This window comes from Lissotriton helveticus, chromosome 9 (assembly GCF_964261635.1).
Source record: "Lissotriton helveticus chromosome 9, aLisHel1.1, whole genome shotgun sequence".
In the NCBI taxonomy this organism is placed as follows: Eukaryota; Metazoa; Chordata; class Amphibia; order Caudata; family Salamandridae; genus Lissotriton; species Lissotriton helveticus.
In genome coordinates, this window is record NC_136070.1 from 1,261,650,086 (window position 1) to 1,261,671,395 (window position 21,310).

General features: G+C 51.1%; 1 protein-coding gene across 1 annotated transcript in view; it reads right to left on the minus strand.

Annotated features, from left to right (window-relative positions):
- The window catches only part of QARS1 (glutaminyl-tRNA synthetase 1), a 284,740-nt gene that overhangs the window by 246,252 nt on the left and 17,178 nt on the right, over nt 1-21,310 (minus strand). The window contains exon 2 of the mRNA XM_078661809.1: nt 1,614-1,761. Coding sequence (XP_078517935.1) covers nt 1,614-1,761 — 148 coding nt within the window. The remainder of the gene's footprint in view (nt 1-1,613; nt 1,762-21,310) is intronic.

Sequence of the window (21,310 nt, forward strand, 5' to 3'; positions counted from 1 at the left end):
AGCCTGACTGTACTCCATTCACAATGGTTGGTGATTCAGAACCAAGCTCAGAGCACCGAGAGCTTGAGTACAAATGTGAATATCCACCCGGGGCCGGACAGCAGGCACCCGTGGCCGCACCACAAGATTCTGGGCTTGAACGGCCCTTTAAAAAGAATCCATCAGCACTTGGGAAAGAATAGAGAGAGATTGGGTTGGCTACTCAGAGTACAAGACAAAGGCCTAGGATGACATGATCTTCACTATGGCAAAGGTTGCTCCGTTCCGCCCCTTTATTATTTGGGGTCATACCCCCAGAGAGGCTAGTACAGAGACATCTAGTCTTCGCCTTTTATGAATTAAGTTTGATTCTTTGGCTATTGCAACCATAATTAAATAATTTCATTTTACATAAGCATCTGTGGCTCACTAACTTGGAATTGATATTGTACCAAACTAAATATAATGGTAACCAATCCACTGCATAGCCCAGGTTAGAGCTGCAGACTTCTCAAGGGCCCCAACCCCGAAGGGTCCCCAAGAGAGCGTATCTACCGGCAGAGCGGGAAGGGAGCCTGGCAGAGCCACCTCTGGAAATACCACCCACGCCCTTGTTGCAGTAGAGCATTATAGCCTACATATGAAGGAAAGCCGAGACATCATTTACACATATGACAAGAACTGCTGTTTTCTTGTGAAAATGACTGCGAATAAGGGGGTTATGCGGTGGGAGGGAGACCTAAGCCAATTCATTACAATTGTTTCTGTGAAATGTCATCTGCATCAAATAATCAATCCCAAGTGCTGCCAAGATAGAGATAAAAAAAAAGAGAAAGAGGGGAAAAAAAGAGAAAGAGGGGAAAAAAAGAGGGAAAAAAAAAGAGGGAAAAAAAAAGAGGGGAAAAAAAAGAGGAAGAGGAAAAAAAGAGAAAGGAAAAAAAAAGAGGAAAAAAAAGAGGAAGAGGAAAAAAAAGAGGAAGAGGAAAAAAAAAGAGGAAGAGGAAAAAAAAGAGGAAGAGGAAAAAAGAGAAGAAAGAAAGAGGAGTACTGCTGGAGAAGCAGGGTTGAGGATTGGGTCTAACGAGGATAGTCTGATGACTTAGTGACTGATGCTAAAACGCATGGGTGAGGTTAGAGAGCAATGTTCTTTGGGGAGGTGAACGGAGGAGCTTCAACCTTGTGGCTGGGTGACCGTGATGGGCTCAGTGAAGAGTCGACGATCTTCAATCATTGGTTGGCGAGAAGACTTGAGCTTCAGGCGTATGGGTAGATCTTGGAGAATATACAATAAAGATTTGGACATGCGGTTGGGTCACAGACTAGATTTTTAGACTTGAAGATAGATCGGCGAGTCAAGGGCTCAGAGAGAAGACGGCTGAGTGCGTCAGTGACGGGCTCAGTTAGGAAAGGACTTCACCCTCAGATAAATAGATGGGTTGGGGAGTGATGGGGGTGTCAATGAGAAGGAGGGCTAGAGATTCAACTGTGTGGCTGGCTCAGACTGAAGGGCTCTGTGAGGCAAAACAAGACCGTTAGACGTGTGGGTGGATACGATTTATGGACCAGGTACATGACCAAGCTTAGCAGAGAATGGTACAGAAAGGAGACAAATCCGCCAGTCTAGGCCGCCATACCGTTGAGCTGCAGGTCCGTGCTGATCTTCTTGGCGGTGATGTACCCCACAAGGAATCCCATGCGCTTGGGGTCCTTGAGTCGAGTCGCCACATTGTACAGGAGGGTACCGGTCACCTTATCAAGCGTTGGACCCAACACTGCTTGAGCCTGAAAATAGAATAGAACACGTGAGTCATTGTTTAAAGACACACTCGCATCAGGACCGGAGTCATGCCAGAACTACTGATCATAAGAGTCAATGATAACTACTACTGTGCACAACAGAAACTGAATGGCCACTTGTTACTTCAATACTACTGGTAATGGCTTACTGGATTGGAGCCTTTGATCTTAAAGACCGATAACTCGACAGCAGACACCTAACTAACAGCGCTACTTATAAGATTGGATCTTGAAAAACACAACTTTTTTCAAGCAAACATCTCTGGAGCCCTTCAACGAAGGCTCTGCAAATTAGAAGCATTGCAAACAATTTCAATATAACAACTGTATTCTCCAGAAGCTGTGGAAATTGGATTTGCATTAAAGCAAGGTAATCATAGCATTCTAAAACTGGTCTCAGAGAATCCTCCCCGGGTAAATGAAATAATGTGAAGGGAAACATGTGTCTGTGAATACTGCACCACTAGAGTACATTGGTGTGCGAGAGCGTACATCATCCATAATGGAAGATTTCATGAGCATGGCTTTGGTGACTCCAAGTAACACATCCACTTCATTAAGTAGTCTTTACTCAGATCAGATGCCAAGTGCAGCACTTCTACAGAGGTCATGACCTCTTCACCAGCTCTTCTGCTGCAGGTCAGTTGACCTGATCATCAAAGCGCCCTCAAACCTGCAACTCAGTATTAAAAGATACAACACTGAGAAAACTAACATTTCATCAGTCTAATCTGAAAATGTTACATTTTGTTAATGACCAGAGCTTGTGGCAATTACAGCACCAAGGTGAACACTTTAAAACACAAGAACATCAGCACCACTGTTCGGTATGTTCTTGAGGTCTCGGGGGACTCCGAAGGGCATTAACTGACAATCAAGGGTGTCTGGGGCTGCATCCAACTGGCTGGCCAGCTGGTCCCTTTCGGATCTTACCGCTCTCAGGGTAGTAGGGTTGAGGAGGGAAGGCTCATTGCAGGAAGTAGTGTGGGGACAGATCTTTGAACAGTTTACACTACACAAAGAAACTGCAACTTTAATGCCCAAGCCGTTCGCCACTTCATAAAACAAAAGTACTTTGTTTACAGGCACGTAAAAATTCTACGCACCAAATCGAGATAAACATCTCAAGCCAGACGTGCCTAGCACATATGGGGCCAGGAGCCACCATGAAACAGGGCTGCTGCTGCTGCTAAGCACTACTAAACAGTAGGTTAACATTGAACCCAAGGGCCTATGTTACCCTGTCAGGAACATTAGGCTGCACTCGAGTGCACAGGCCTGGTAATACTTAAAAGTATTTTTCAGAGTTAAATCAAAGGCCACAAATAAGGCCCCTGTAGTTTTGGCGGCAGTGGTTTGGTTGCATTAGCAGATACCAGAGGTGAGCAGCAACCGCGCTTGTGCACTCACAACAAAGTTATTACAAAGAGTTGTTCACAGTTGCACAAAGAACCCCCACCAATAATATTGAAATTAACTCCCTTCCTGGTGAGTAAACCATTTATTTTAGGAGTTGTTCCGGTGGTGGCCAGAGCCCAGTTGCTGGTGCCTGGGAGGGCAGAAACAGCCACTGTAGCCCAAAGTGTAGTAGAAAGTAGGCAGGTAATGGAGGACAGTGGCTGGCTATGGTGCATTTCACCCTAGGCGTCCTTATGGAAGAAAAAAGGGTTAAGGGGAGAGGGCTGTATCTGAGAACTGGTTAGCTGCTGTAGAGGTTTTCCAGGGAGAATGGTATCCATCCGGGCAGTCCAGTTGCCTGTGGGGGACTGCTCAAGCAGTAGGGTCTCATATGGAGATTTTACCCACAATACAGCCGGAACTGCAGGCTTGAAGTCAGGATTTCTCATTACCTCCGTAACTGGCTGAAGATTGGTGCAGGCACCATCGGTTGAAAAGGAGGGTCGGGATGGGGTAGGCCCTCCCTTCTTTCTGGTTGTAGGCAACCAATACTCTTCTGTTGTCAGCAGGTTTCTTTTCTAGGGCATCTAATGGATCTGGGGCAGTCGCAGTCCATGGGGCTGCCCAACAGATGTCCTTCAAGTCATCTGGGTTTTGGCTTTTGGCTGTCATCAATGGAGGTAGTAATTTCCTCCGTCTGATGGTGCAGGTATGTAAATTAAGGTACTCCTTCTACACAGGACTTCCCTCATGTAGTCCCAGTCCATGAGGAGACCGATAACACCACCTTTGTTCCAGTGCTTCTCAGAGTCTCTCCGGGGCTGCTGCAAAGAAACTTCTTGGATGCCCAGTTTCTACGGTTTAATCTTTTGCTGGTCTTCTCCAGATGGGCAGGCGCCACCAATGAGGTGGTCAGCACCTATTGGATTTAGCGGAACCCCGCACATCTTCCGGGTCACGATCCCAGTGAGACCACCATTGTCTATTTTTGTGGTAGTGTTGACCCACCCAAAAACCAGATTAGGCTGGGTCAGGTGGAATTGCTGTAGAGAGTTAGTAATCTCCAGCACAAACTCAGATTATGCCCAGGAAAGAGGAAACAGTTTACTGTGAAATGGGAACTGTGGCTTTAAGCACCTGGTGAGCTACCTTCCTCCACCGTAAAAGACAACTCACTTTGGACTGGGCACTGGGGTTTGCGTACATGCAGGCTCCTCAATCGAAGACTGACAAAGGTAGCCTGCTGCAAATGTTTGCTGCGGTTGCGGACTCTGAGCGACCCCTGGGCTGCCTGAATTGCGAGGACTGCCAAACTATGAGGCGATCACTTGGTTGAAATTTTGTGGCCACTGCTGAGATATTGTGACGTCAGTTCAATGAAGGGTGTCTGTATCCGCTACATGTGTCATTAAAAGTATACATGGATGACCTCAATTAAAGATTGGTCTTCCTCTGTTTTAAGCTGAAGATAAATATTGCTCAAGAATAATTCCAAGTCCTGAAGATGACCGTACAATAATATAAATCGGTCGAAACGCCGTTGACGCTTCTTTGTGGCTCAATTTGAATTAAGGGCACAATACCTATGTTTATGTTGTTCCTTTATCCCGATATGTAAATGTTTATGTATGCCACTTGTCTGGTTTATATGTTTTCCCCCCTTTTTATATACCGCATTTTTTTGTCTTGTACTTTAACTAATTGTTTTTAAGAAACTGTTGATACATGACAAAATAAATGTGACTTTTGATACCAGCACTTTGTTCTAAAGGGCTTCATTAACCTCTTTGTTCATCTTTATCTTCCTTTTAGTTTCGCCTCTTCCGTTGAATTGTTGGAAGTATTTTTATTTTTAGTGTTTCTTCTCCCTGAACCTATTGTTAGGTGTATAGATTGCTTCTCCCGGGTTCGGGGTTTTTTGGACAGCCCCTGCGGTTGCTAATCACTGCTGCAAAGGCAATCACTATCCTGAAGAAGACATGAATGTGAAGTCCAAGGGGCGCCACAATTTACCTGCTCTGGGGCACACACAAAACCTCACAAATATACATGGCGGCAGCCTTCCTGCATCTACCAGATATAACAAAGCTAAGAGTCCCTCTCACTGAAAGACTGCACAAACTTTGTATGGATGAAGTCAGAAGGGCCCCTCCCACACACCCTCCCCCACCACCACACCAGGGATACAGGTAGAACAGCATGTGTCCTGCTATAGAGTATGTTGACACTACCATCCGTGTCTTATAACGCGTACACTTTGCTGCACTAGACATTCCCGCCTCAACATTAGAGCATGTCACCGACGTCTCCAAAATAAGACTACCTCCGTTGGGCTTGCTTGATTGTGTATTCTTCTGGACAGCCCGGAGCGTTTTCCCTAGTGATCTCGGAAGACGGGTTGGCTTTAATGAGCCATGCAGCAAGTTGTTCCCACGTTGCACTCCTCTGTAGCTGTGGCCTTGTCTTGTGGTCAGAGACATTGAAGCATACCTCATTTGGACACTAAAAAGCTGTATGTGCGAAAGGACTCTGAGAAACACCCTTCACTGCTTCTTCTGCCCCTAAAATCTGGAGTGCCCAACTACTCATACAGCCATGTAATTTGTAAACTGCATAACACCTCTTCATGCCACAGCCTGTCCACAGAAAGCAGCTCATTCCTTGTAATGATGCAATGATCAGTGCCCCAGACCAGACTTCCTCACCACTCCCAACTTGCTTTTACCTACTGGTCACTACAAGTAACCCTTTGCTCCCCCACAACCGACTGCCTTCATAATGCTGGTATCTAGTCTCACTTTATCCTCACAATGTTACCCTTTGAATTGTAATCAAGAGTCACATTTTACCTATTTTCACATAAATACAGAGGAACAACAATATGGTTCCTCATCCGCCCATTTCTAAAAACAGAAAAGTACAGAAATTTGATCTTTGGAGTGTATACCCATGTGATCAATTATGAACAGCAAACTAACAACTGTGCATATTGACAGCAGAGAATTAAAAAAAATATTAACATCTTAAACTACCACAATTGTGAAGAGCTGCAGGTAATACAATGCTAGTTTTGCTGGCGAGAGTTTTGAGTTATTGCCCATATCAACTTACACTGATCAGTTAAATAATTATAAATTATACTTGAGGCAAACTACATTTTTTGCACCATCCACACAAATAAAGATGGCTAAATACACATACAGAGGAAAGAATAAATATAGTAAAACCCAGCCAGTTAATATGTAAAATAAACAAAAAAAAACAAGAACTTTAATTGCAATCCATCTGTTTTCACGAAGATTATATTCCTTCAAAAATGTTTGCAACCATTTTAGCGATTCAACGTTATATATCAGGAGACAAAGAACTCCATGCATTTCCCCCCAGTTTTTTCACCCGTGTCCCCCCCCCCCCCCCGGCAACAATAGTATTTCGATGATTTGGGGTGAAAAGGAGCAGACTTCAAGAGGGGAATCCAATCAGAAGATTATTTAACACATTGCATAAGACTGGCACAGTTTAAGGGTCTTAAACCGATCCACCCACCGCTTTACGTCAGCTGCAAATCAAACGCCAGCTCAATTTGGGTATTTACTGAATGTTGAGTATCAGGATTAAAGCAAATACCTCAATCTAAAAATACTTTACGTACTACTAATAAAGCATGGAAAAACCATGGTGGATACGTTGCGGCTGACTGGGATCATGTAATGTCAGTGACATCAACTGCTGCTAGCAGCGTGTACAGCGACGACAGATTGTCGATCATAAGGTTACTGACACCATCTTTAACCTTTTAACTGCAAGGGGCACCGAAAGTAAGGCATGGGGGCACAACCGCGGCCAAGCAAGACTTTGGGAGTCTGGTCTCAAACAAACGAGCAAGGAGTATGCAAGGACAACAAGAAACTGAAGGAAAAGCACGAAAACCGCACCTGCATGAATAAAGTGATATTATTTGGCACTCCTCCAGCCCCTGCCAGCATGCCCCGGAGCAGCTGCTGTCATCGGGTCCAACAGGCACATCCTCCAAGTTAATGCAAACAAAATGTGTTCCCATGTGAATGCAGCCAAGTGCTCAATAAACCATAAGCACCATGTCTCACGGTGGCATTCAAAGGCTTTTAAAAGGGGGATTATAGTCAGCTAATTACTGCGCACCTAAATGTCACATTTTGGAGAGGCCGAGCTGTAACTGGATCCCCCTTCCCCCATGTGCAGGAGTTACCACTATATACTGGCCTCCCTTACGTCAACGTGATGCTGGCTGAAAATAAACTGTTAGCTGGAGGGGCACGTTTAATAGTGCCTTTTAATTTAGATTGAAGAACACACTAGCTTCATTTGCTAAGTGCAGTATTAAAATTCTGGAAATAAAAAAAATGGGTCTCTACCTGCCTTAAGAAAACAGACTCCAATGGAATGAAAAGAGGCCTATGGTGATAGCAGTATTTTAGGCCTGGCCTACAGTAAACATTAGCCGCTTCACCAAGTGTTTCCACAAATTAGAAATGTGTACACAATACATACATGGGGCCTTCCAGTATGCCCTCTTCATCTACTGGTCTCTTCAAATACCATTCACATGTTTCTTCTGCTTGTCACAGCGTATAACACAGGGCAATATGTCAGCCCACTACAGCCACTGGTTCTCTTTCTGTAAGTGACAGGATTTTGCCTCTCCAACGCTACCTAAAAAGTAGTCCACTTCTATGCCCACGCTTGGTAGTCAATTTTTGGGTAATTTGTTTTTCCTTTTGACAATTACTTTATTTTTTTAAGCTACTTTTTGGAAACATTTGCACACCTACTTCATACTGGAATTTTTTAATACTTCATAACTTTGCCACTTGGAATACCTACTGAAAATGTTTGCTTTAAAAAAAATGCCAGCTTGCCAAGGCAAGACCTACTGGCTTTGCCAATGCTTGCCAGTGCTAGAAAACAAAAACCCTGGCAAGCAAACATTAAAAACAGCGATGGATGAATAACTGGGGCGGCATCCCAATACATCTGGGTTTTTTTTGCCACTCTACACCACCTCAGTTTGGGCCCAGCTATATGCAAATCAGTCTTGACCCTGCTCCAATCGCTACAGTCCAGCCCGAACTGCCAGGCCCGGTCATCCCTGAACCAGAACACAAGCACCCCAGGGCCGGCTTCACCATAGTTATGGGCCCATCAGCCAGCTACAGCTTTGTTCCAATGACACTGAGCAGGGGTCCCATGTCTGGGCACACCCATCCCACTTAGGGCGACACACAAAGAATACAAAAAGTGATGGATGTAATGTTTGAATTAATCTAATTTACAGGTAATCACGCAGGGCTGCTTCGCAATCCATTGTTATTTTGCACACAATACTATCCAAGTTTAAACCCAGCTATAAGCAAATCAGTCTTGAACTTACTCCAATATGACAGACATCAATAAAGCATGCTATACACACACCACACCAGCAGGTGTATTAATTACTTGAGCAATACTGATGCCATCATACCCTGGCCTGTGCTGAATACAGACATCAATACAGCATTTTATTACACACAGTAAACATTTTGCATGAAAAATTAGTAGCATGCGTTGCGCAAGGGCACGTCTACTAGACGTCCTTCAGAACACCCCATACAAAATCCCGGCAGAGTTCTTCAGTAAGATAGATTCAGAAGTGAGGCAATCATTATGGGATGGTGGGAACTCCATTACAACGCTTCACAAAATTACAGCGGGGTGTCTACAAAGAGGGCCTGGCGGTACCAGATATCCGCAAGTACTATTGGGCCGCGCAGTTGGTCACGATCAACGATTGGGTCTATGCGGGGAGGGAGAAACAAGCATGTCTGTTGGACTACCATTCGATGGGTCAGAAAGGATACTTCGATGCATTGTACAGCAGGGAATTAAACCAATTACCAAAACATACCCAAACGACCATGCAAATTTGGAGGGAAACACCAAAATGGAACAGCCTGGCTGCAGCAGAGCAAGCTCCCCCTAGAGACACAATGGTACAGCCTGGCCGCAGCAGTGCAAGCTCTCTTTACACACAGTGAAAGTACAGCCTGGCTGCAGCAGCATTGCAAGCTCTCTTTACACACAGTGAAGGCGCAGCATGGCCGCAGCAGCAGTGCAAGCTCCCTTTACACACAGTGAAGGTACAGCCTGGCTGCAGCAGCAGTGCAAGCTCCCTTTACACATAGTGAAGGCACAGCCTGGCCGCAGCAGCAGTGCAAGCTCCCTTTACACATAGTGAAGGCACAGCCTGGCCGCAGCAGCATTGCAAGCTCTCTTTACACATAGTGAAGGCGCAGCATGGCCGCAGCAGCAGTGCAAGCTCTTTACACAGTGGAGGTACAGCCTGGCCGCAGCAGCATTGCAAGCTCTTTACACACAGTGAAGGCGCAGCATGGCCGCCGCAGCAGTGCAAGCTCTCTTTACACACAGTGAAGGCGCAGCAGCGCAAGCTCTTTACACACAGTGACGGTACAGCCTGGCCGCAGCAGCAGTGCAAGCTCTCTTTACACACAGTGACGGTACAGTCTGGCCGCAGCAGCAGTGCAAGCTCTCTTTACACACAGTGAAGGCACAGCCTGGCCGCAGCAGCAGTGCAAGCTCTTTACACACAGTGATGGTACAGCCTGGCCACAGCAGCAGTGCAAGCTCACTTTACACACAGTGAAGGCACAGCAGCAGTGCAAGCTTTCTTTACACACAGTGAAGGTACAGCCTGGCTGCAGCAGCAGTGCAAGCTCACTTTACACACAGTGAAGGCGCAGCAGCAGTGCAAGCTCTCTTTACACACAGTGAAGGTACAGCCTGGCTGCAGCAGCAGTGCAAGCTCACTTTACACACAGTGAAGGTACAGCCTGGCCGCAGTGCAAGCTCTCTTTACACACAGTGAAGGTACAGCCTGGCCGCAGCAGCAGTGCAAGCTCCCTTTACACACATTGAAGGTACAGCCTGGCTGCAGCAGCAGTGCAAGCTCTCTTTACACAGAGTGACGGTACAGCCAGGCCGCAGCAGCAGTGCAAGCTCTCTTTACACACAGTGAAGGCACAGCCTGGCCGCAGCAGCAGTGCAAGCTGTTTACACACAGTGACGGTACAGCCTGGCCGCAGCAGCAGTGCAAGCTCTTCACACACAGTGACGGTACAGCCTGGCCGCAGCAGCAGTGCAAGCTCTTCACACACAGTGACGGTACAGCCTGGCCGCAGCAGCAGTGCAAGCTCTTTACACAGAGTGACGGTACAGCCTGGCCACAGCAGCAGTGCAAGCTCACTTTACACACAGTGAAGGCACAGCAGCAGTGCAAGCTCTCTTTACACGCAGTGAAGGCACAGACTGGCCGCAGCAGCATTGCAAGCTCCCTTTACACACAGTGAAGGTACAGCCTGGCCGCAGCAGCAGTGCAAGCTCTCTTTACACACAAAGTGCAGCCTGGCCGCAGCAGTGCAAGCTCTCTTTACACAGTGATGGTGCAGCCTGGCCGCAGCAGTGCAAGCTCCCTTTACACACAAAGTACAGTCTGGCCGCAGCAGCAGTGCAAGCGCTCTTTACACAGAGTTACGGTACAGCCTGGCCACAGCAGCAGTACAAGCTTTCTTTACACAGAGTGAAGGTACAGCATAGCCGCAGCAGCAGTGCAAGCTCTCTTTACACACAGTGAAGGCACAGCCTGGGCGGAGCAGCAGTGCAAGCTCCCTTTACACATAGTGAAGGCACAGCCTGGCCGCAGCAGCATTGCAAGCTCTCTTTACACAGAGTGACGGTACAGCCTGGCCACAGCAGCAGTGCAAGCTCTCTTTACACGCAGTGAAGGCACAGACTGGCCGCAGCAGCATTGCAAGCTCCCTTTACACACAGTGAAGGTACAGCCTGGCCGCCGCAGCAGTGCAAGCTCTTTACACAGAGTTACGGTACAGCCTGGCCGCAGCAGCATTGCAAGCTCTCTTTACACACAGTGAAAGTACAGCCTGGCTGCAGCAGCAGTGCAAGCTCACTTTACACACAGTGAAGGCGCAGCAGCGCAAGCTCTCTTTACACACAGTGAAGGTACAGCCTGGCTGCAGCAGCAGTGCAAGCTCACTTTACACACAGTGAAGGTACAGCCTGGCCGCAGTGCAAGCTCTCTTTACACACAGTGATGGTACAGCCTGGCCGCAGCAGCAGTGCAAGCTCCCTTTACACACATTGAAGGTACAGCCTGGCTGCAGCAGCAGTGCAAGCTCTCTTTACACACAAAGTGCAGCCTGGCCGCAGCAGTGCAAGCTCTCTTTACACAGTGATGGTGCAGCCTGGCCGCAGCAGTGCAAGCTCCCTTTACACACAAAGTACAGTCTGGCCGCAGCAGCAGTGCAAGCGCTCTTTACACAGAGTTACGGTACAGCCTGGCCGCAGCAGCAGTGCAAGCTCTCTTTACATACAGTGAAGGCGCAGCATAGCCGCAGCAGCAGTGCAAGCTCTCTTTACACACAGTGAAGGTACAGCCTGGCCGCAGCAGCAGTGCAAGCTCTCTTTACACACAGTGACGGTACAGCCTGGCGGCAGCAGCAGTGCAAGCTCACTTTACACACAGTGAAGGTACAGCCTGGCCTCAGCAGCAGTGCAAGCTCTCTTTACACACAATGACGGAACAGCCTGGCCGCAGCAGCAGTGCAAGCGCTCTTTACACAGAGTTACGGTACAGCCTGGCCGCAGCAGCAGTGCAAGCTTTCTTTACACATAGTGAAGGCGCAGCATGGCCGCAGCAGCAGTGCAAGCTCTTTACACACAGTGACGGTACAGCCTGGCCGCAGCAGCAGTGCAAGCTCACTTTACACACAGTGAAGGCACAGCAGCAGTGCAAGCTTTCTTTACACATAGTGAAGGCGCAGCATGGCCGCAGCAGCAGTGCAAGCTCTTTACACACAGTGACGGTACAGCCTGGCCGCAGCAGCAGTGCAAGCTCTCTTTACACACAGTGACGGTACAGTCTGGCCGCAGCAGCAGTGCAAGCTCTCTTTACACACAGTGAAGGCACAGCCTGGCCGCAGCAGCAGTGCAAGCTCACTTTACACACAGTGAAGGCACAGAAGCAGTGCAAGCTTTCTTTACACACAGTGAAGGTACAGCCTGGCCGCAGTGCAAGCTCTCTTTACACACAGTGAAGGTACAGCCTGGCCGCAGCAGCAGTGCAAGCTCTCTTTACATACAGTGAAGGCGCAGCATAGCCGCAGCAGCAGTGCAAGCTCTCTTTACACACAGTGAAGGTACAGCCTGGCCGCAGCAGCAGTGCAAGCTCTCTTTACACACAGTGACGGTACAGCCTGGCGGCAGCAGCAGTGCACACTCTCTTTACACACAGTGAAGGTACAGCCTGGCCTCAGCAGCAGTGCAAGCTCTCTTTACACACAATGACGGAACAGCCTGGCCGCAGCAGCAGTGCAAGCGCTCTTTACACAGAGTTACGGTACAGCCTGGCCGCAGCAGCAGTGCAAGCTCCCTTTACACATAGTGAAGGCACAGCCTGGCCGCAGCAGCATTGCAAGCTTTCTTTACACATAGTGAAGGCGCAGCATGGCCGCAGCAGCAGTGCAAGCTCTTTACACACAGTGACGGTACAGCCTGGCTGCAGCAGCAGTGCAAGCTCTCTTTACACACAGTGACGGTACAGTCTGGCCGCAGCAGCAGTGCAAGCTCTTTACACACAGTGACGGTACAGCCTGGCCGCAGCAGCAGTGCAAGCTCCCTTTACACACATTGAAGGTACAGCCTGGCTGCAGCAGCAGTGCAAGCTCTCTTTACACAGAGTGACGGTACAGCCTGGCCGCAGCAGCAGTGCAATCTCTCTTTACACACAGTGAAGGCACAGCCTGGCCGCAGCAGCAGTGCAAGCTCTTTACACACAGTGATGGTACAGCCTGGCCGCAGCAGCAGTGCAAGCTCTTTACACAGAGTGACGGAACAGCCAGGCCGCAGCAGCAGTGCAAGCTCTCTTTACACACAGTGAAGGTACAGCCTGGCTGCAGCAGCAGTGCAAGCTCCCTTTACACATAGTGAAGGCACAGCCTGGCCGCAGCAGCAGTGCAAGCTCCCTTTACACATAGTGAAGGCACAGCCTGGCCGCAGCAGCAGTGCAAGCTCACTTTACACACAGTGAAGGCACAGCAGCAGTGCAAGCTTTCTTTACACACAGTGAAGGCACAGCAGCAGTGCAAGCTCTCTTTACACGCAGTGAAGGCACAGACTGGCCGCAGCAGCATTGCAAGCTCCCTTTACACACAGTGAAGGTACAGCCTGGCCGCAGCAGCAGTGCAAGCTCTCTTTACACACAAAGTGCAGCCTGGCCGCAGCAGTGCAAGCTCTCTTTACACAGTGATGGTGCAGCCTGGCCGCAGCAGTGCAAGCTCCCTTTACACACAAAGTACAGTCTGGCCGCAGCAGCAGTGCAAGCGCTCTTTACACAGAGTTACGGTACAGCCTGGCCACAGCAGCAGTACAAGCTTTCTTTACACAGAGTGAAGGTACAGCATAGCCGCAGCAGCAGTGCAAGCTCTCTTTACACACAGTGAAGGCACAGCCTGGGCGGAGCAGCAGTGCAAGCTCCCTTTACACATAGTGAAGGCACAGCCTGGCCGCAGCAGCATTGCAAGCTCTCTTTACACAGAGTGACGGTACAGCCTGGCCACAGCAGCAGTGCAAGCTCTCTTTACACAGAGTGACGGAACAGCCAGGCCGCAGCAGCAGTGCAAGCTCTCTTTACACACAGTGAAGGTACAGCCTGGCTGCAGCAGCAGTGCAAGCTCCCTTTACACATAGTGAAGGCACAGCCTGGCCGCAGCAGCAGTGCAAGCTCCCTTTACACATAGTGAAGGCACAGCCTGGCCGCAGCAGCAGTGCAAGCTCCCTTTACACATAGTGAAGGCACAGCCTGGCCGCAGCAGCATTGCAAGCTCTCTTTACACATAGTGAAGGCGCAGCATGGCCGCAGCAGCAGTGCAAGCTCTTTACACAGTGGAGGTACAGCCTGGCCGCAGCAGCATTGCAAGCTCTTTACACACAGTGAAGGCGCAGCATGGCCGCCGCAGCAGTGCAAGCTCTCTTTACACACAGTGAAGGCGCAGCAGCGCAAGCTCTTTACACACAGTGACGGTACAGCCTGGCCGCAGCAGCAGTGCAAGCTCTCTTTACACACAGTGACGGTACAGTCTGGCCGCAGCAGCAGTGCAAGCTCTCTTTACACACAGTGAAGGCACAGCCTGGCCGCAGCAGCAGTGCAAGCTCTTTACACACAGTGATGGTACAGCCTGGCCACAGCAGCAGTGCAAGCTCACTTTACACACAGTGAAGGCACAGCAGCAGTGCAAGCTTTCTTTACACACAGTGAAGGTACAGCCTGGCTGCAGCAGCAGTGCAAGCTCACTTTACACACAGTGAAGGCGCAGCAGCAGTGCAAGCTCTCTTTACACACAGTGAAGGTACAGCCTGGCTGCAGCAGCAGTGCAAGCTCACTTTACACACAGTGAAGGTACAGCCTGGCCGCAGTGCAAGCTCTCTTTACACACAGTGAAGGTACAGCCTGGCCGCAGCAGCAGTGCAAGCTCCCTTTACACACATTGAAGGTACAGCCTGGCTGCAGCAGCAGTGCAAGCTCTCTTTACACAGAGTGACGGTACAGCCTGGCCGCAGCAGCAGTGCAAGCTCTTTACACACAGTGACGGTACAGCCTGGCCGCAGCAGCAGTGCAAGCTCTTCACACACAGTGACGGTACAGCCTGGCCGCAGCAGCAGTGCAAGCTCTTCACACACAGTGACGGTACAGCCTGGCCGCAGCAGCAGTGCAAGCTCTTTACACACAGTGACGGTACAGCCTGGCCGCAGCAGCAGTGCAAGCTCTTTACGCAGAGTGACGGTACAGCCTGGCCACAGCAGCAGTGCAAGCTCACTTTACACACAGTGAAGGCACAGCAGCAGTGCAAGCTTTCTTTACACACAGTGAAGGCACAGCAGCAGTGCAAGCTCTCTTTACACGCAGTGAAGGCACAGACTGGCCGCAGCAGCATTGCAAGCTCCCTTTACACACAGTGAAGGTACAGCCTGGCCGCAGCAGCAGTGCAAGCTCTCTTTACACACAAAGTGCAGCCTGGCCGCAGCAGTGCAAGCTCTCTTTACACAGTGATGGTGCAGCCTGGCCGCAGCAGTGCAAGCTCCCTTTACACACAAAGTACAGTCTGGCCGCAGCAGCAGTGCAAGCGCTCTTTACACAGAGTTACGGTACAGCCTGGCCACAGCAGCAGTACAAGCTTTCTTTACACAGAGTGAAGGTACAGCATAGCCGCAGCAGCAGTGCAAGCTCTCTTTACACACAGTGAAGGCACAGCCTGGGCGGAGCAGCAGTGCAAGCTCCCTTTACACATAGTGAAGGCACAGCCTGGCCGCAGCAGCATTGCAAGCTCTCTTTACACAGAGTGACGGTACAGCCTGGCCGCCGCAGCAGTGCAAGCTCTTTACACAGAGTTACGGTACAGCCTGGCCGCAGCAGCATTGCAAGCTCTCTTTACACACAGTGAAAGTACAGCCTGGCTGCAGCAGCAGTGCAAGCTCACTTTACACACAGTGAAGGCGCAGCAGCGCAAGCTCTCTTTACACACAGTGAAGGTACAGCCTGGCTGCAGCAGCAGTGCAAGCTCACTTTACACACAGTGAAGGTACAGCCTGGCCGCAGTGCAAGCTCTCTTTACACACAGTGATGGTACAGCCTGGCCGCAGCAGCAGTGCAAGCTCCCTTTACACACATTGAAGGTACAGCCTGGCTGCAGCAGCAGTGCAAGCTCTCTTTACACACAAAGTGCAGCCTGGCCGCAGCAGTGCAAGCTCTCTTTACACAGTGATGGTGCAGCCTGGCCGCAGCAGTGCAAGCTCCCTTTACACACAAAGTACAGTCTGGCCGCAGCAGCAGTGCAAGCGCTCTTTACACAGAGTTACGGTACAGCCTGGCCGCAGCAGCAGTGCAAGCTCTCTTTACATACAGTGAAGGCGCAGCATAGCCGCAGCAGCAGTGCAAGCTCTCTTTACACACAGTGAAGGTACAGCCTGGCCGCAGCAGCAGTGCAAGCTCTCTTTACACACAGTGACGGTACAGCCTGGCGGCAGCAGCAGTGCAAGCTCACTTTACACACAGTGAAGGTACAGCCTGGCCTCAGCAGCAGTGCAAGCTCTCTTTACACACAATGACGGAACAGCCTGGCCGCAGCAGCAGTGCAAGCGCTCTTTACACAGAGTTACGGTACAGCCTGGCCGCAGCAGCAGTGCAAGCTTTCTTTACACATAGTGAAGGCGCAGCATGGCCGCAGCAGCAGTGCAAGCTCTTTACACACAGTGACGGTACAGCCTGGCCGCAGCAGCAGTGCAAGCTCACTTTACACACAGTGAAGGCACAGCAGCAGTGCAAGCTTTCTTTACACATAGTGAAGGCGCAGCATGGCCGCAGCAGCAGTGCAAGCTCTTTACACACAGTGACGGTACAGCCTGGCCGCAGCAGCAGTGCAAGCTCTCTTTACACACAGTGACGGTACAGTTTGGCCGCAGCAGCAGTGCAAGCTCTCTTTACACACAGTGAAGGCACAGCCTGGCCGCAGCAGCAGTGCAAGCTCTTTACACACAGTGACGGTACAGCCTGGCCGCAGCAGCAGTGCAAGCTCCCTTTACACACATTGAAGGTACAGCCTGGCTGCAGCAGCAGTGCAAGCTCTCTTTACACAGAGTGACGGTACAGCCTGGCTGCAGCAGCAGTGCAAGCTCACTTTACACACAGTGAAGGCACAGAAGCAGTGCAAGCTTTCTTTACACACAGTGAAGGTACAGCCTGGCCGCAGTGCAAGCTCTCTTTACACACAGTGAAGGTACAGCCTGGCCGCAGCAGCAGTGCAAGCTCTCTTTACATACAGTGAAGGCGCAGCATAGCCGCAGCAGCAGTGCAAGCTCTCTTTACACACAGTGAAGGTACAGCCTGGCCGCAGCAGCAGTGCAAGCTCTCTTTACACACAGTGACGGTACAGCCTGGCGGCAGCAGCAGTGCAAACTCTCTTTACACACAGTGAAGGTACAGCCTGGCCTCAGCAGCAGTGCAAGCTCTCTTTACACACAATGACGGAACAGCCTGGCCGCAGCAGCAGTGCAAGCGCTCTTTACACAGAGTTACGGTACAGCCTGGCCGCAGCAGCAGTGCAAGCTCCCTTTACACATAGTGAAGGCACAGCCTGGCCGCAGCAGCATTGCAAGCTTTCTTTACACATAGTGAAGGCGCAGCATGGCCGCAGCAGCAGTGCAAGCTCTTTACACACAGTGACGGTACAGCCTGGCTGCAGCAGCAGTGCAAGCTCTCTTTACACACAGTGACGGTACAGTCTGGCCGCAGCAGCAGTGCAAGCTCTTTACACACAGTGACGGTACAGCCTGGCCGCAGCAGCAGTGCAAGCTCCCTTTACACACATTGAAGGTACAGCCTGGCTGCAGCAGCAGTGCAAGCTCTCTTTACACAGAGTGACGGTACAGCCTGGCCGCAGCAGCAGTGCAATCTCTCTTTACACACAGTGAAGGCACAGCCTGGCCGCAGCAGCAGTGCAAGCTCTTTACACACAGTGACGGTACAGCCTGGCCGCAGCAGCAGTGCAAGCTCCCTTTACACACATTGAAGGTACAGCCTGGCTGCAGCAGCAGTGCAAGCTCTCTTTACACAGAGTGACGGAACAGCCAGGCCGCAGCAGCAGTGCAAGCTCTCTTTACACACAGTGAAGGCACAGCCTGGCCGCAGCAGCAGGGCAAGCTCTTTACACACAGTGACGGTACAGCCTGGCCGCAGCAGCAGTGCAAGCTCCCTTTACACACATTGAAGGTACAGCCTGGCTGCAGCAGCAGTGCAAGCTCTCTTTACACAGAGTGACGGTACAGCCAGGCCGCAGCAGCAGTGCAAGCTCTCTTTACACACAGTGAAGGCACAGCCTGGCCGCAGCAGCAGTGCAAGCTCTTTACACACAGTGACGGTACAGCCTGGCCGCAGCAGCAGTGCAAGCTCTTCACACACAGTGACGGTACAGCCTGGCCGCAGCAGCAGTGCAAGCTCTTTACACACAGTGACGGTACAGCCTGGCCGCAGCAGCAGTGCAAGCTCTCTTTACACAGAGTGACGGTACAGCCTGGCCACAGCAGCAGTGCAAGCTCTCTTTACACGCAGTGAAGGCACAGACTGGCCGCAGCAGCATTGCAAGCTCCCTTTACACACAGTGAAGGTACAGCCTGGCCGCCGCAGCAGTGCAAGCTCTTTACACAGAGTTACGGTACAGCCTGGCCGCAGCAGCAGTACAAGCTCTCTTTACACACAGTGAAGGTGCAGCCTGGCCGCAGCAGCAGTGCAAGCTCTTTACACACAGTGACGGTACAGCCTGGCTGCAGCAGCAGTGCAAGCTCCCTTTACACACATTGAAGGTACAGCCTGGCTGCAGCAGCAGTGCAAGCTCTCTTTACACAGAGTGACGGTACAGCCAGGCCGCAGCAGCAGTGCAAGCTCTCTTTACACACAGTGAAGGCACAGCCTGGCCGCAGCAGCAGTGCAAGCTCTTTACACACAGTGACGGTACAGCCTGGCCACAGCAGCAGTGCAAGCTCTCTTTACACGCAGTGAAGGCACAGACTGGCCGCAGCAGCATTGCAAGCTCCCTTTACACACAGTGAAGGTACAGCCTGGCCGCCGCAGCAGTGCAAGCTCTTTACACAGAGTTACGGTACAGCCTGGCCGCAGCAGCAGTACAAGCTCTCTTTACACACAGTGAAGGTGCAGCCTGGCCGCAGCAGCAGTGCAAGCTCTCTTTACACACAAAGTGCAGCCTGGCCGCAGCAGCAGTGCAAGCTCTTCACACACAGTGACGGTACAGCCTGGCCGCAGCAGCAGTGCAAGCTCTTTACACACAGTGACGGTACAGCCTGGCCGCAGCAGCAGTGCAAGCTCTCTTTACACAGAGTGACGGTACAGCCTGGCCACAGCAGCAGTGCAAGCTCTCTTTACACGCAGTGAAGGTACAGCCTGGCCGCCGCAGCAGTGCAAGCTCCCTTTACACACAGTAAAGGCACAGCCTGGCCGCAGCAGCAGTGCAAGCTCTTTACACAGAGTTACGGTACAGCCTGGCCGCAGCAGCAGTACAAGCTCTCTTTACACACAGTGAAGGTACAGCCTGGCCGCCGCAGCAGTGCAAGCTCCCTTTACACACAGTAAAGGCACAGCCTGGCCGCAGCAGCAGTGCAAGCTCTTTACACAGAGTTACGGTACAGCCTGGCCGCAGCAGCAGTACAAGCTCTCTTTACACACAGTGAAGGTACAGCCTGGCCGCCGCAGCAGTGCAAGCTCTTTACACAGAGTTACGGTACAGCCTGGCCGCAGCAGCAGTACAAGCTCTCTTTACACACAGTGAAGGTGCCGCCTGGCCGCAGCAGCAGTGCAAGCTCTCTTTACACACAAAGTGCAGCCTGGCCGCAGCAGCATTGCAAGCTCTCTTTACACACAGTGAAAGTACAGCATGGCCGCAGCAGCAGTGCAAGCTCTCTTTACACACAGTGAAGGCGCAGCAGCAGTGCAAGCTCTCTTTACACACAGTGAAGGTACAGCTACAGCCTGGCTGCAGCAGCAGTGCAAGCTCACTTTACACACAGTGAAGGCACAGCAGCAGTGCAAGCTTTCTTTACACACAGTGAAGGTACAGCCTGGCCGCAGTGCAAGCTCTCTTTACACACAGTGAAGGTACAGCCTGGCCGCAGCAGCAGTGCAATCTCTTTACACACAGTGAAGGCACAGCCTGGCGGCAGCAGCAGTGCAAACTCTCTTTACACACAGTGAAGGCGCAGCATGGCCGCAGCAGCAGTGCAAGCTCCCTTTACACACAGTGAAGGTACAGCATGGCCGCAGCAGCAGTGCAAGCTCTCTTTACACACAGTGAAGGCACAGCCTGGCCGCAGCAGCAGTGCAAGCTCCCTTTACACATAGTGAAGGCACAGCCTGGCCGCAGCAGCATTGCAAGCTTTCTTTACACATAGTGAAGGCGCAGCATGGCCGCAGCAGCAGTGCAAGCTCTTTACACACAGTGACGGTACAGCCTGGCCGCAGCAGCAGTGCAAGCTCTCTTCACACAGAGTGACTGTACAGCCTGGCCGCAGCAGCAGTGCAAGCTCTCTTTACACACAGTGACGGTACAGTCTGGCCGCAGCAGCAGTGCAAGCTCTCTTTACACACAGTGAAGGCACAGCCTGGCCGCAGCAGCAGTGCAATCTCTTTACACACATTGAAGGTACAGCCTGGCTGCAGCAGCAGTGCAAGCTTTCTTTACACATAGTGACGGTACAGCCTGGCCGCAGCAGCAGTGCAATCTCTTTACACACAGTGAAGGCACAGCCTGGTCGCAGCAGCAGTGCAAGCTCTTTACACACAGTGACGGTACAGCCTGGTCGCAGCAGCAGTGCAAGCTCTCTTTACACAGAGCGACGGTACAGCCTGGTCGCAGCAGCAGTGCAATCTCTCTTTACACACAGTGAAGGCACAGCCTGGCCGCAGCAGCAGTGCAAGTTCTTTACACACAGTGACGGTACAGCCTGGCCGCAGCAGCAGTGCAAGCTCTTTACACACATTGAAGGTACAGCCTGGTCGCAGCAGCAGTGCAAGCTCTCTTTACACAGAGCGACGGTACAGCCTGGCCGCAGCAGCAGTGCAAGCTCTCTTTACACAGAGCGACGGTACAGCCTGGCCGCAGCAGCAGTGCAAGCTCTCTTTACACAGAGCGACGGTACAGCCTGGCCGCAGCAGCAGTGCAAGCTCTTTACACACAGTGACGGTACAGCCTGGCCGCAGCAGCAGTGCAAGCTCCCTTTACACACATTGAAGGTACAGCCTGGCTGCAGCAGCAGTGCAAGCTCTCTTTACACAGAGTGACGGAACAGCCAGGCCGCAGCAGCAGTGCAAGCTCTCTTTACACACAGTGAAGGCACAGCCTGGCCGCAGCAGCAGTGCAAGCTCTCTTTACACACAGTGAAGGCGCAGCAGCAGTGCAAGCTCTCTTCACACAGAGTGACTGTACAGCCTGGCCGCAGTGCAAGCTCTCTTTACACAGAGTGACGG